Source organism: Rhinatrema bivittatum, chromosome 8, assembly GCF_901001135.1.
Source record: "Rhinatrema bivittatum chromosome 8, aRhiBiv1.1, whole genome shotgun sequence".
Classification (NCBI taxonomy): Eukaryota; Metazoa; Chordata; class Amphibia; order Gymnophiona; family Rhinatrematidae; genus Rhinatrema; species Rhinatrema bivittatum.
Window position 1 is genome coordinate 74123021 of NC_042622.1, and position 15679 is coordinate 74138699.

Genomic DNA, 15679 nt, shown 5'->3' on the forward strand with positions numbered 1-15679 from the left:
CGCAAACGCTGTCTCTCCGAAGATTTCCTCATAGCTATTTCTATATCTTTATTATACTTATATATATTGCAATGCCACATACAAAAAGAAAAGCTAAGGTGAGAGATTCTTTGATACCAATTCCGTTTCTTGATTCAAGAGAGCCTTGGATAGAAACGCTGTTTACGGTTCCCCTACATGCTACACCGGAGGGAGGGGTCTCAGGAAAAGCCGGCGAGGAGTAAAGAAACATCTTAGTCCCGGTGCACCTTTAGCCCCACTGCCGCCGTTTAAAACTACTGAAGTTTTGGATGATAAAAGTACCAATTGAGTGGAGGAGCAAACCGAATTTGCAAGAAGTTTTGCCCGAGAAGGAATGGCGAGATACCATTACCTTTGGTGAGTCCTACTATTCAAGGCTCCATGGGCTCCTTGGTAGAAAGACAACTTCATTACGCTGGCAATGGAAACCCCATGGAAGAAGGAGGAAAAGAACCAGAGGTATGTGTGACTTTTCAGCCTCCATTAGTTAGACCACAAATTATTACCTTAGATACAATCTGGAGCGCTTTAGTATCTATGGATAAAGCTATAAATTCCTTAACACATATGTTGAAAGAGAATACCATCAGATCTCAGAATCTGGAATCTAAGGTCCTCTCTATAGACTCTCAAATGAAAGATTTTGATTCAAGGATTTCTCAAGTCGAATCTGTTCAGAATAACTTAGTGTGATCGGAAAGTATATACCTGGAGAGTTTAGAGAACGCATTGAGAAGGCCTAATTTAAGAGTTCTGAATTTTCCTATTTTGAAACTGGCAACCAAGAGATTTATTTAAGAATTACCTGATGAAAATCTTAAAATTTCCAGATGAAGCAATACCAACTATTACCAGGATATATTACTTTCCTGCATCTAAAGAAGTGAAGTCAGCTTTACAATCTCAAGAGCAATTACATACTACTCTGAATATTTCAGAGGTTTTGGAATTAACACAAGAAACTGATATTCAAACAAGAGGAATGCTCTTGGTTACTTTCGCATTTACCTCAGAAAGGGATTTGGTACTGAGGTTATATTTTCGAAACCAATCTCAACACTTTTATGGCCAGAAAATATGGATATTCCCGGATGTTACAAGAAATACCCAAGAACGAAGAAGGAAAATCCTAACGATGAAGGCTGAAGTAATCTTGCGGGGGCTAAGTTTAATTTGCGTTACTTGTGTAAATGTTTGTTAATATATCAGAATACTAAATATTTGTTTTTTGAACCTACTCAACTCCGTATTTATTTGGATTCGCACTCCTAAAGTTATGAATATAAACCAAATTTGCAAGAAGTTTTGCATCATTCTCATCATTCTCCCAAAGCTGGATTACTGTAACTCCCTCCTCCTAGGCCTTCCAGCATGTACCATCAAACCACTTCAGATGGTCCTGAATGCCTCTGCAAGAATTCTTTCAAATGCCAAAAAAAGAGATCATATCACCCCTATTCTCCACCATCTCCACTGGCTTCCGATTAAATACAGGATCCAGTTCAAATCTATAATGATGATTCATAAGGCCTTACACAACATCGCACCTCTCAACCTAACATTTCAAATTCGATTACACACATCCGTGAAACCAACCAGAAGCGCCTATCAAAACAGACTAATCACACAACCGGCGAAATCCATTTTGAGGAAACGTGCATTATCCACAGCTGGCCCATCACTTTGGAACTCGCTCCCTCCAGACCTTCGTTTGGAAACATGCCACCCTACATTTAAAAAGAAACTTAAGACTTGGCTGTTCAAACAAGCTTTCCCCTAGAGCCAAGAACACGAAGAAAAGTATTTTCAAGCCCACAACGTTTTATTCAGATCTATTATTTTATTCAATCAGAAATTTACACATGCTGAATTCATACATACTACATACATATACTCATATTGACTTCATATTTTTCCATGTTATTCATTGATTTATTAACTGCTTGTTTATTAACGGTTAAATATCATACACTATTTGCTTCAATTAATTTATTCAATGTAAAAACTTTGCTTACTTAGATTTGTTCAATGTAAAAACTTCTTTTATTATGTTCTATGTTCTATGTAAACCGCTATATTTTTAGCGATAGTTACTGTTCTTTGTAAACCGGGGTGATATGTATACTATACAGGAACCTCCGGTATATAAATCATTTAAATAAATAAATAAATGAATATGGGGGGCACAGCAATTGGAATGAATATGTGTGGGATTTCTAGGCAGTAAATATGGGTTTAATTTTTCTTGTTATGATCGCCCTAATGTAACTTGATCTCCCCACTGTGTACCTAATAATAATTGAGATACGGTTTACTTATTTTTGGAAGTAATTTATTTTGGGAATTAATATTATACTTGCTATAAGTATCTAATCTTTTCTGAAAAAGATTTTGTTTGTTTATATTTGAAAATTCAATTAAAAAAAAATAGAGTTGAGTACCATTCAGACAAGAAACATGATCTATAATCAGTAGACTATTTCATAATCCTGATTAGAAAGTTTTTTTCAGATGTCTACAATAAGATTATCAATTGTGTTCAATAACACATGACAAAAGTTTGTATTAAACATTTTCAACATAGCACATTCAGGAACTACCATATATTGAAATCCTTTGATACAGACACTAGATTGTGTGTGGTACACTGAAAGAAAAAAAAAGTTTGTTTGGGCTGGTCTGTTACTGCGCTTTGCCATGTGGAAGACTTGGGTTCAGTTTTCAGGACTGGTTTCTCCCTGTGCATCTTGGCTGGGGATGTTGTGGAGGCAATCACTCACAGCCCCTGCAGGGCCAGAGGGAATCTTGGTCATTGATCAATTGTAGCATGTAGTGGCCAAACTTAAGACCCACAATAGCTGGGTTCCAGTTTGTGATACCTGGCCAAGGACTGTCACTGTGATGGCAGGGCTGAACTGGGAGTAAGGCTCACTTGAGAGACAGGGCTGAAAGGAGACATCATGACGAGTCAAGATATGGGGAGAAATAGGACCACCAGCGGAAGACTGGTAGAATGTAGGCACATGCTAGCATAGTTTCAGACCAAGTTCTGGCAAGGAAAGCAGGCAAGGCCTTGGTATATGTATATAACAAGACAGGAAGGAAGATGCCCCCCCCCCCCCCCCCCAGAGGAAACGGGAGCCACAGAGCACATAATAGTGTTAAAACCAGCCAAGGAAAACATACTGACATCTGATGGTAGGAGTATGGAAGTTCACTCTCTCAAAAGGTTCACATAATAACTGAGCTACCTGCACGCTGCTGCCAAAACCTCACAAATATTATCTCAGCCAGCTTATTTGATATAGGGTTGATTTGTTTTTCCATTTGTTAGTTTTGGAAAGATAGTGCAATGTATTTTTTTCTTAGCATATTGTAAAATATGGTACCACTGGTGGCTTTAATGCACACAAAAAACAGGGAATTCTGTTTAGGTTTCATGTTGAGGTCTGTTCCCCCCCCCCCCCCCTCTATATTGGGGTGCAAGGACACCTTTCCTCCTATATCTTAGACTTGCAAACCGTTTGGACAGGAGGTGGAAGTGTGTCTGAGGCACCATGGTCCTTAATTTGTGACTACTTTGGATTACTCTTTCCCCTTCCCCTCCCATTAATATAACACCCCCCCCCCCCCCCCCCCCCCGATTTCAGAGTAAATTAGCTTTTTCTGTTGTTTGGAGCATTGAAATAAGTAGGATAATATTGAATAAGAATGTTTTCTTTCCTTGTATCAGGTTCTTCTAGTAGTCCTTCCTCTACTGTGTCAGAAATTGATGGATCTAACACAGTCTCATTACCAAGCACAAGTACAAGTGCACCATCGGAAAGGAGCTCTGAGGGAGAAGCTGCTGGAGCATTATCTGCACCTCCTACGTCTAGACAAATCATGCCAGTAAATCCTGCAGCAGCACGAATTGGTGCTGCTGGTCAAGCAGCGTTACCTCCAGGGTAGGTGCTTAAATCCTTTTTAGCTCGTCATATTGTGCAATGGAACTGCTTCATATATATATATGCACAAAGTGAAGGAAGTGAGTGGCACTGACTAATATATTTATTTCCTAGCTTTTTATACTGCACATGCAGAAAAACTGATCAGAGTGGTTCTCCATTATCATAAACACAACCATAAAATCATAAAACAATATAAAAATCAGCACAATAACATTCAAGCCAAACAAGCAACCCAAAAGGACTACCAGCCCTATTATATAATGTATGCAGAGGTTGGGAAAGCTGCTTTGCACAGTTGAATTTTCATATTCCTGTCCTGAGTTTGTAGATAAGTCTATCAATACACAACAATTCTGATAAGTAGCTCAGAGTCTGCTGTTTCAGACTCTGAGCTCCTCTGAGCAGAGATATACACTCATCTCTCTCATACCTATCTGTCAAGTTGTGAGATTTGTCCTATAGACTGTTGATACCACCAAATTCATTTCAGTGGCTTATATAACTTCTACATTGATAAGTATAGCATTTCTTTCAGCTCTTTGGAGGAGGACAAGAAGTTGCTGTTATATGTGATATTTTTGGTGTTTGTTTCTTGATACTATTTTATGTATGTTCTATTGTAAATCGCCTAGGCCACAATTTTGTTGTGTTAAGCAATTAATAAATTTTAATAAATGAAAATGAAATGAAAAATGTGCCATGTTGGGTCAGACCTAATGTCCTTTGAGCCCAGCATTCTGTCTCCATAGTGGTCAATCCAAGTCATTAGGAAGTACTAGGCAGATCCCAAAGAGTAGATCCATTCTTTGTTGCTTATTCCCAGCGGTAAACAGTGATTAACCAAGAGTACCTGGTTAATCATTGTTTATGGACTTTTCCAAATCTGTCCAAATCTATTGTAAATCCATTTATGCTCAATTCCTTAACCACATTCTTCAGCAACAAATTCCACCGTTTGAATATGCATTGAAAAAAATACTTTCTCCTATTTGTTTTAAGATACTACTTGATGATTTCAGGGATGTTTTCTAGTCTTAGAACTATTTGAGAGAGTAAATAACCACTCCCTATTTATCTGTTCCACACAACTCATGATTTATAAACCTTTATTGTATCCCCTGTCGTCTCTTTTCAAAGCTGAAGAGCCCTACCTAACATCCTCTCATCATAGAGAAACCGTCCATCCCCTTGATAATTTTTGTTGCTCTTCACTGTATCTTTTCTAGTTCTGCTATGTCTTTCTAGAGATGGAATGACCAGAACTGCTTGCAGTACTCAAGGTGATACAGAGGCATTATGATGATCTCTGTTTTATTCTTTCTGGAAGTTTGTCAAATTTTCTTGTGCTACTTTGGATGTAATACTGTGGCTTCCGACTTAGTCCACGTGAATATACAGACCTAAAGATTAACAAATAAAAACATAGAAGGCAATACCTTGTTATTTGACTAAATACTTTTCCTGACTAGCTTTTGGGAGCTACATTCCCCCCTTCAGGCAGCATCCTCTTTTGCTGTGACCTGCTGTTTCAGTTTTTCGTTTCTTTGTTTTTTAATGGAATGAAGAAATTTAATAATGTGCAACAAACATTCTTAAATTGTGGAGTTGGAATGTTTCACTGTATTAGTGAGTGCTAATTCTGTTTTGACCTGAGGAAGTTAATCTAGACATGTTTTCGGTGATGAGGTATTATCGTATATACGTTTTTTTGTTTATTGACCTTTAATTTTGTGCATTCTAGAACTGCTTTGTACCCTTCAGCAGAAAGCATCTTTCTCCCCATATCAGGCATTAAAGCAAAAAGTGTCTCTGGAGAGTTCCATGAATAGAGATGCTTCATGTTTCCTAAGGGGTAGATTTTCAGACGAGCGCGAATAGCCTACTTTTGTTTGCGCTCCAGGCGCAAACAAAAGTACGCTGGATTTTAGTAGATACGCGCGTAGTCGCGCGTATCGGCTAAAATCCTGGATCGGCGCGCGCAAGGCTATCGATTTCGTATAGCCTGCGCGCGCCGAGCCGCGCAGCCTACCCCCGTTCCCTCCTAGGCCGCTCCGAAATCGGAGCGGCCTAGAAGGGAACTTTCCTTTGCCCTCCCCTCACCTTCCCCTCCCTTCCCCTACCTAACCCACCCGCCCGGCCCTGTCTAAACCCCCATCCTACCTTTGTCGGGGGATTTACGCCTCCCAGAGGGAGGCGTAAATCCCCGCGCGCCAGCGGGCCTCCTGCGCGCCGGGCCGCGACCTGGGGGCGGGTACGGAGGGCGCGGCCACGCCCCCGGGCCATAGCCACGCCCCCGTACCCGCCCCCAAAACGCTGCCGACACGCCCCCCGCAACGCCGCGCGCTCCGGCCCCGCCCCCCGACACGCCTCCCGACACGCCCACTCCGAAAACCCCGGGACTTACGCGAGTCCCGGGGTTCTGCGCGCGCCGGTGAGCCTATGTAAAATAGGCTCACCGGCGCGCAGGGCCCTGCTCGCGTAAATCCGCCCGGTTTTGGGCGGATTTACGCGAGCAGGGCTCTGAAAATCCGCCCCTAAATTTTTATTTTTTTTAGACTTTGAGCTCCTTCATCCTCTTAGCAGCAGGATTACGACATTAAAGCAGTACGTGCATCTGCATTAGACAGATTTTGTAAATAAAGCTGTCCTTCATTATAACTGGCCGTAATGATTCAAAATGTTGAATTTTTATAACTAGTTTTATGATTTATTTTATATATGAATAATGGAGTGATCTGAATTTTCAGAGTATGTATCCTACAGTTTTATTTTAAATTTATAATCCAAAATATTAAACTTTATCTATGCGGCTTACAGTACAAAAACATACATAAACTTTTATCATATCACACACATTTTACAATATTTAAACATTTTCATATTATACAACATAAGTTTAAAAAAATCCTTTTTTTTTAAATTTTCCTAAAAAATTTCAACTCCTCCATTTTCCTCAAATATTTGTTGTTTATTTTATGATTGTCACTGTGTGACCTGTTTAGAATGTTGGCTAATATGGGCTAGAATGTTGGCTTAATATGTGATATAAAGTTTTAAATAAAATAACATAAGGACCTGTCACAAACGTCCATTACTGATATGTTGTTGCTGCCTGGATCTGGATCATGACTTCTGCAGCTGTGATCAGATGTCTCCAAGAGCACAGCAGTACCACACTTGAGAACTCGAGGCCCTGAGTTAATTACTGGCGGGTAAGAGCCTGAGACCTCAGTGTGAGGTGTGAGCAGCTGAGCACACCTCTTCCAGGTAAAAGGCATTGTTGGACTCTCAACCTGTGGGTCCAATAGAAGCATTAAGAAGAGCTCCTAAGTGACGTGAGGGATACCCACTAGGGCCATCTCCCTCAGTGCCAAAGAGGAAATCAGTACTGTCTGTCCCTTCATCGACACTGAAGTGGGAGATAGCATCAGTGGCGCAGGCCTTTCATGGCGTGAAAAACTCACACAACACCAATCCACTTGTTTGACTTGGACCCAGCACTGACCAGGGCACCACCTGATTAACTCTGCAGAGCATGTATTCTAGATTGCATTCATCCCTTTCGGTGCGGCAGGCTATAGTATCTTTGATTTCCAATAGTCTAGCTTTAGTTCCAGGATGGCTCTGGAGCCAAGAGTGCTTCAGCTCTGGCTGTTTTTACCAGGCTCCAGCTCCAGAGCCACTGGAGATGGGGGGGGATGTGTAAAAAAAAAAAAAAAAAAGTATGATATTGTAATAAGCTTAATATTCTCTAATTGATGTTCCCTGTATGTACCCGGATCAGTCCAGACAGTGGATTGAGCCTCCTGTCCAGGAGATGGAGACAGAGAAAAACTGAAAGGGTATCCTATATCAGGACAGTGCCAACCCTGCGTCCTTCAGTATTTCTCTGTCTCCAGCAGATGAAGGCAGTTGAACCTGCGGTTCCCTAGACTTATCTGTTTTTTCTCTCTCTGTGGTGATTTTCGCTGTTCTTCCCTTTGGGTTGTTTCCAGGATCAAGCAAGTACCTGGAAATACCTACAGTACCTGAATGTAAACCGATGTGATATCTCAGATCCAATGTCGTTATATATATTTTAAAAAACCCATAAAAAACAAAGTACTACTGATTTGATTTAAAAAAGAAAAAAAAAAAAAAAAGGAAATCAAGCTTTCTGCACAAGTGAGACAGTGCTGTCTCACAGCTCTTACTGGGTCCCAGGGGGAAGTTTTCCCCTTGAGTGGTTCAGCCTGGGACCCCTTTCCCGGTGACCGTCTGCCTGGCTTTCAGGGATGATACTGGTGGTCCAGTTCACTCCCCCTTTTCTCTCTAGTATAACCCCTGAGATGCCTTTGCCTCGGGTCCCTCAGCAGAGACGTGTTTTTTTTCTCTGCCCTTGTTCAGTTTAAATAAAGACAAAAAACGAGTCTGAAGCCTTTTCTCCGCGTTTATACTTGACTGGCATTTACAGGGGGAAGGAGCATTGTAGGGTTCGTTCCCTTCTTACCGCTCGCATTCTGCCAGGCTCAACTGATTCGGCTCCATTTTTTCCTGCCGCATGTTTCCCCTCTGCACTGATGCCACGCTCAGCAGCTTGTTTAGCCTGTGGGGAGCTTGCATCGCGACTCTCCCGCGACGAGCTGTGCTCCTTCTGTCTGCCCAGCGGGGAGGGACCCTCTGAGGCAGCGACACGATCAGTGGTCTGAGGTCGGACGGTAAAGCGGGTTGCAAAGCTGTCTCCCTCACAAAAAATCACGGGAACAGCGGACATTTTGTCCTCTGATCTCCCTGCGAATCCAGGACCTAAGGGGGATAAAGAGCCAGTTTTTAATACTTCTCCGCCAGAATTAAGTCCCGCAAACTCCCTGGTTGCAGTCCCTGACCCCCCCCCCCCCTCTCCTTTGCCCAGGAAGGTGCAACAACGTTTTTCAACGGAATTTGTCTGTAAATGCACAAATCCTTTTTAGGTAGTCTGGAGGAGCAGACTGATTTCCGCCCCCCCCCCCCCCCCGGCAAAAATCCCTCGGGCCACCACTGGGCAGGGCCCTAGGACCCCTGATGTTCCCAGCACTAACAGGGTCAAGACCGTACCGGGCGTACCGTATCCTTCGGACCCTCCTTCCTCTCCTTCACCGGATCCAGACCTGAACACAGATTTATCACTTCCGAACCCGTCGGTGCATGGGGACGACCCGAGGGTCCTCAAGACTATTCCAAAGGGAGGAGCTTGATCCGCTCATTCCTTTTGTCTTGGATGAACTTGGTATAGAGGTCCCCCCCGGAAGAACCCACCACCGCCTTTACTTCACGTAGCGTGGACCCGGTCCTAGTGGGATTGAGGGCTCCGCCACGTACTTTCCCATTTCACCCCATGCTGATGCAACTCCTGCTTCGGGAGTGGGAGTCCCCAGAAACAGGCTTTCGGGTTGGAAGAGCCATTTTACCCTCTGCCAGATCAATGTCTAGAGATGCTTAAGGTACCTAAGGTAGATGCCTCGGTTTCCGCAGTCACCAAATTCACCACCATCCTGGTGGTAGGGGCGACTGCATTGAAAGATCTTCAGGATCGTAAGTTGGAGCTTCATCTCAAGAGGATCTGTGAGATTCTGGCTCTGGGAGTTCAGGCGACAGTCTGTAGCAGTCTCATGCAGTGGGCAAGCCTCAGGTGGGTTCAACAATTACTCAGCACCCAGGACCTCCCATCTGGAGAGGCGGAACAGGCGGAGCGGCTGGAAGCCGCGGTTGCATATGCGGTGGACGCTCTCTATGATCTTCTCAGGGTACAGGCTAGAGCCATGGTCTCAGCAGTGTTGGCCAGACTATTTCTCTGGCTGAGGAATTGGGCTGCAGACTCCTCTTCTAAATCGCAGTTGGGCACGCTCCCATTCAAGGGTAAGTTGCTTTTTGGCGAGGCCTGGAACAGCTTATCAAATCCTTGGGTGACAACAAGGTTAATAAGCTGCCTGAGGACCGCCCTAAACAGTCCAGGTCATTTTTTCCATCGCGCTCTCACTTCAGGGGGCAGCGCAGGTACAACAAGCGAAAGGAGCCTTCCAACAGAACACCTCCACTAGATCTCAAGCATGGTCGCATTCCTTTTGGGGACGAAGACCCTTCCGAGATGGCACCCACCAAAGTCCTGCCACAAAGCCCTCGCAATGAGATATGGCCGGCCCATTCCTCCGTTCCAGACTTAGGTGGTCGGCTGTCCCTATTTCTCGAGGAATGGGTCAAAATTACTTCGGATCAGTGGGTCCTCGAGGTGATCGAAAGAGGCTACGCTTTAGAATTTTCTCGGGATCTCGCGGACCTCTACTTAGTCTCTCCCTGCAGAACTCAGAAGCGACCAGTGGTGTGCCAGTCTCTTGACAGGCTGCAGGCACTCAGAGCCATAGTCCCGGTCCCCCCACAGGAACAGGGGTCCGGCCAGTATTCCATCTACTTCGTCATCCCCAAAAAGGACAGCTCTTTTCGTCCAATCCTGGATCTCAAGAGAGTCAACAAGGCACTCAAGGTTCCCCACTTTCGCATTGAGACCTTGAGGGCGGTCATAGCGGCGGTTCGCACAGGCAAATTTCTCGCCTCCCTCGATTTGATGGAGGCCTATCTTCACATCCCGATTTGCCAGGAACATCAAAAGTTTAAGAACATAAGAAATTGCCATGCTGGGTCAGACCAAGGGTCCATCAAGCCCAGCATCCTGTTTCCAACAGAGGCCAAACCAAGCCACAAGAACCTGGCAATTATCCAAACACTAAGAAGATCCCATGCTACTGATGCAATTAATAGCAGTGGCTATTCCCTAAGTAAACTTGATTAATAGCCATTAATGGACTTCTCCTCCAAGAACTTATCCAAACCTATTTTGAACCCAGCTACACTAACTGCACTAACCACATCCTCTGGCAACAAATTCCAGAGCGTTCTTGTGCGTTGAGTGAAAAAGAATTTTCTCTGATTAGTCTTAAATGTGCTACTTGCTAACTTCATGGAATGCCCCCTAGTCCTTCTATTATTCGAAAGTGTAAATAACTGAGTCACATCTACTCGTTCAAGACCTCTCATGATCTTAAAGACCTCTATCATATCCCCCCTCAGCCGTCTCTTCTCCAAGCTGAACAGCTCTAACCTCTTCAGTCTTTCCTCATAGGGGAGTTGTTCCATCCCCTTTATCAATTTGGTTGCCCTTCTCTGTACCTTCTCCATCGCAACTATATCTTTTTTGAGATGTGGCGACCAGAACTGTACACAGTATTCAAGGTGTGGTCTCACCATGGAGCGATATAGAGGCATTATGACATTTTCCATTTTATTAACCATTCTCTTCCTAATAATTCCTAACATTCTATTTGCTTTTTTGACTGCGGCAGCAGACTGAGCCGACGATTTTAAAGTATTATCCACTATGATGCCTAGATCTTTTTCCTGGGTGGTAGCTCCTAATATAGAACCTACATCATGTAACTACAGCAAGGGTTATTTTTCCCTATATGCAACACCTTGCACTTTTCCACATTAAATTTCATCTGCCATTTGGATGCCCAATCTTCCAGTCTTGCAAGGTCCTCCTATAATGTATCACAGTCTGCTTGTGATTTAACTACTCAGCATTCTGGGACGTCACTATCAGTTTTGAGCACTCCCGTTTGGCCTTGCCACTGCTCCATGCACGTTTACCAAGGTCATGGTGGTAGTGGTGGCCTTCCTCCGGCGGGAGGGAGTCCTAGTCCATCCGTCCTGGACGACTGACTCATTCGGGCAAAGTCGGAGGACTTGTGCTTGACAGTGGTCATCCGGGTCTTGTCTGTCCTCACCTCCTTCGGGTGGATAATCAGTTTTTCCAAGAGCAAACTCAAGCTCTCTCAAGTACTCGAATTCTTAGGAGCGCGCTTCAACACCTGCATGGGCAAAGTGTTGTTACCCGAGGCTCATGCGCTCAAGCTTATGGATCAAGTTCAACATCTGTTATCTCATCAGTTCCTACGGCCTGGGACTATCTCCAGGTTCTGGATTCTATGGCTTCAACTATAGATTTGGTTCCTTGGGCTATTGCGCATATGTGTCCTTTACAGAAAGCTTTGCTGTCTTGGAAGCCAGTCTTTGAGGAATTTCAAACACCCCTGCCGCTCTCTGATGTGACCATCGTCAGCATGCAGTGGTGGCTTTTGCCCGCTCACCTATTGAAGGGGATGCCCCTGCAGACACCTCAGTGGATGATTGTAATGACGGATGCCAGCCTTTACCTGCTGGGGAGCGGTGTGTCAGACTCAGTCTACCCAGGGACGTTGGGTCCCCAGTTCAAGCCCAGTGGCACATCAATTGCCTGGAGGCCTGAGCGGTCCGTCTGGCACTCAAGGCTTTCCTGCCTTTGATCCGTTGCAAGGCGGTGCGAGTCCTCTCCAACAATGCCACCACAGTAGCCTATATCAATCAGGGGGGCACCAGAAGTCGTCCGGTGGCCCTGAAAGCCAGCAAGCTGCTCTCCTGGGCGGAGAGCAGCTTGCTGGCTTCCCGCCTCTCACATTGCAGGAAAGGAGAATGTTCAGGCCGACTTCCTCAGTTGACAACGTCTAGACCCGGAGAGTGGGAATTGTCCGGGGCGATGGATCTGATTGTGCGCAAGTTGGGGATCCCCCACTTAGACCTGATGGCAACTCTGAGCAACGCAAAGGCTCCCAGATTCTTCAGCTGCAGAAGGGAGCACTGCTCGGAAGGAGTGGTTCTTCCCTGGCCTCACGACATCCTTCTCTATGTGTTTCCCCCTTGGCCTCTGGTGGGAAAGGTACTCAGAAGGGTAAAACTCCACAGGTGGCCCGTCATTCTCGTAGCGCCCGAGTGGCCCCGGAGTCCATGGTAAGTGTATCTGGTTAACCTCGCGACGGATGGTCCTCTTCGCCTCTGTCATCTCCCAAACCTGCTCCGACAAGTTCCAGTATTTTTCGATCAAGCGGATCGCTTTTGTCTTGCGGCCTGGGCTTTTGAGTGGCGACGTCTGAGAAAGAAGGGGTATAAGGAGGAGATTATATCCATTCTGTTGCAGGCCCGTAAGACTTCTACCTCTCTCGCTTACGTTAGGGTATGGAGAATGTTTGAGAATGTGTGTTCCACGTCTGGAGTCTTGGCGCGTAAGGCTCCGGTGTCTCGGGTCTTCTCCTTCCTACAGAATAGCCTCTCCAAAGGCTTGTCTTTCAATTCCTTGCGGGTGCAGGTTTTGGCTCCCTCTTAGGTAGTATCGATGGTTACGCGGTGGCTGCCCATCCTGATGTCGTTCATTTCCTCAAAGGGGCCAAGCATTTGAATCCGCCTGTCTAGGCTACTTGTCCTTCTTGGAGCCTTAATTTGGTGCTTTGGGTTCTTTGTGAGGTGCCCTTCGAACCCCTCCGGCGGGCCACTCTTGAGGACCTAACCCTTAAGACGGTATTTCTAGTCTCTATTTGATCGGCCAGGGGAGTGTCCGAGCTCCAAGCCTTGTCTTGTAGGGAGCCTTTTCTTTGCTTTTCTGATTCAGGTGTTTATCCCAGGACAAGCAGGATGCTAGTCCTCACATATGGGTGACATCAATAATGGAGCCCTATGTACGGAAAACTTCTCTCAAAGTTTCTATGAAACTTTTGAATGGCACTGGAGTGCCTACTGAGCATGCCCAGCATGCTATGATATTCCCTGCCACAGGGGTCTCTCCTCAGTCTTCTTTTTTCCGCGAAGCGGTTAGCCTCGCGGTTTGATTGGAGTCTGAGGTGAAATTTCATCTCCACAAAAAATCAGAAAATTTCAATTAAATTTTTATCCATCGAGGGGTTTTTCCCATTTGTTACCGGCTGGTAACTTTTTTCTCTTTCGATTCCCGGCTGGGAACGCTAAAATTCGGGTTCGCCGTCGACGGCTGTCCGGCGCCATGGCCTCCGGGTTCAAAAAATGCCCAAATTGTAATAGAACAATGTCTATTACTGATCCGCATGGTGAGTGTGTTCTTTGCCTCGGCAAGGATCACAACATCCAAGCGTGTTCATCCTGTGCTGAAATGACCACGAAAGGTCGACGACTGAGGGCCGAAAGGATGGAGCAGCTCTTTTCAGTCCAGCTGCTGCCAAGACCGTCGACGTCGGCCCAGTCTTCGCCATCGGCCTCGGTTCGGCAGTTACTATTAAAAAAGAAACTTCCGGCTGCGGGGGACGCTTCCACTCCATCCCCGTCGATTTCATCGAAGGCATCCACTTCAGGAAGCGACAAACAGCCTGAGAAGCATCGCCATCGACATCGACGGCGGGAGTCGGTGTCCGGAGACACTAACACAGGTACGGCCTCCCCTGCTAAGAAAACCCGGACGGAAGCAGAGGCTCCAAGGCCTACTGATGGGCGATCCCCACCGATATCGGTGCCGGGTTCCGAACCTCCTCAGGGCCCTGAGGAGGAATCGGCATCGCCAACACCGCCTCCCTCCACAGCTGCTCTGTTTTCACCAGCTGTGCGTGTGGAACTTGACATACTCATTCGTCAAGCGGTGCAACAGGCTCTTCGAGACGCAAGACCGCCATCGATGCCGATTCCACATCCATCGATGCCCATCTCTGCACTAACGATTCCGGGGTCATCGATGATGCCACGGGAACCGACATCGATTCCAACCCCGGTGGATTCACCGTTACCTCGTACGCCTCCCCTGATTCCGTCCTCGGTGCCGATGCCCATGCCGGTGCCCTCACCAGGAAGGCCGATGCCAACACCGGTTCCTCGGGAGGATGTTCCCATTTTGCACCCAGTTTTCAACAAACTGGACACACTACTGGGAATCCTGACAAGGCAACCACCGCAAGATCCACTTCCAGGCCCTTCAGGGGTGCCAAGGCCCCCTAGGCCACATTCACCTGTAGGACCATCAGCACCTTATCCTAAGCCTCAGCAGGAATCGGATGATTCCCATTCAGAATACTCTTCGGAAGAAGATTTATTCTCGGAGCCATCTCCAACTGAGGATCACAGGAAGTCTCCATCAGAGGATCTTTCCTTCACGAACTTTGTTAGAAAAATGGCTGATACCATCCCATTCCCTATACAAACAGAGGTGGATCAAAGACAGAAGACTTTGGAAGTCTTACAGTTCGTAGACCCACCGAAGGAGATGTTAGCAATCCCAGTGCATGAAGTCTTACAGGAACTTCAACAAAGAATCTGGGAGCATCCAAGTTCGGTCTCCCCGATCAATAAGAGAGCTGAGGCCACTTATTTAGTGCAGCCAACTCCGGGATTCCAAAGGCCACAACTGCCCCACCAGTCAGTGGTGGTAGAGTCCGCCCAAAAGAAGGCGAAGAGACAGAAATCCCATGCTTCAGTGCCGCCGGGAAAAGATAGTAGGTTGTTGGACAACCTCGGCAGGAAAGTTTTCCAGGGTTCCATGCTGGTATCGAAGATTACAGCTTACCAGCTGTACATGAACCAATACCAAAGAAACCTTTGGAAGCAAGTACAGGAACTTTCTCTGGCCTTACCGGATCAATACCAAGAGGCATTTCAAGCGTTAGTACATAAAGGCCTTGACTCGGGGAAACACGAAGTCAGGGCCACTTACGACTGTTTTGAGACAGCAGCAAGGTTGTCCGCATCAGCTATAGCTGCACGACGATGGGCATGGCTAAAAGCATCGGATCTTCGCCCAGAAGTCCAGGATCATCTCTCTGATCTACCATGCTTGGGGGATAATCTCTTCGGAGACAAAATAAAGGAAGCGG

The 15679-nt window shown here is 45.8% G+C and overlaps 1 protein-coding gene and 1 long non-coding RNA gene across 5 annotated transcripts in view; one reads left to right on the forward strand and one right to left on the reverse strand.

Annotated features, from left to right (window-relative positions):
• Positions 1–15679, forward strand: part of LOC115097963 (E3 ubiquitin-protein ligase Itchy) — a 278895-nt gene that overhangs the window by 117189 nt on the left and 146027 nt on the right. For 3 of the 4 annotated variants that reach the window (XM_029614171.1, XM_029614172.1, XM_029614173.1), the window contains one exon: positions 3755–3968. In XM_029614171.1, the coding sequence (XP_029470031.1) occupies positions 3755–3968 (214 nt within the window). Of the gene's footprint in view, positions 1–3754; positions 3969–15679 lie in introns of those variants that run through there. The other variant, XM_029614174.1, reaches the window with a different exon arrangement.
• The window catches only part of LOC115097965, a 184210-nt gene that overhangs the window by 19720 nt on the left and 148811 nt on the right, over positions 1–15679 (reverse strand). The window lies entirely within an intron of this gene.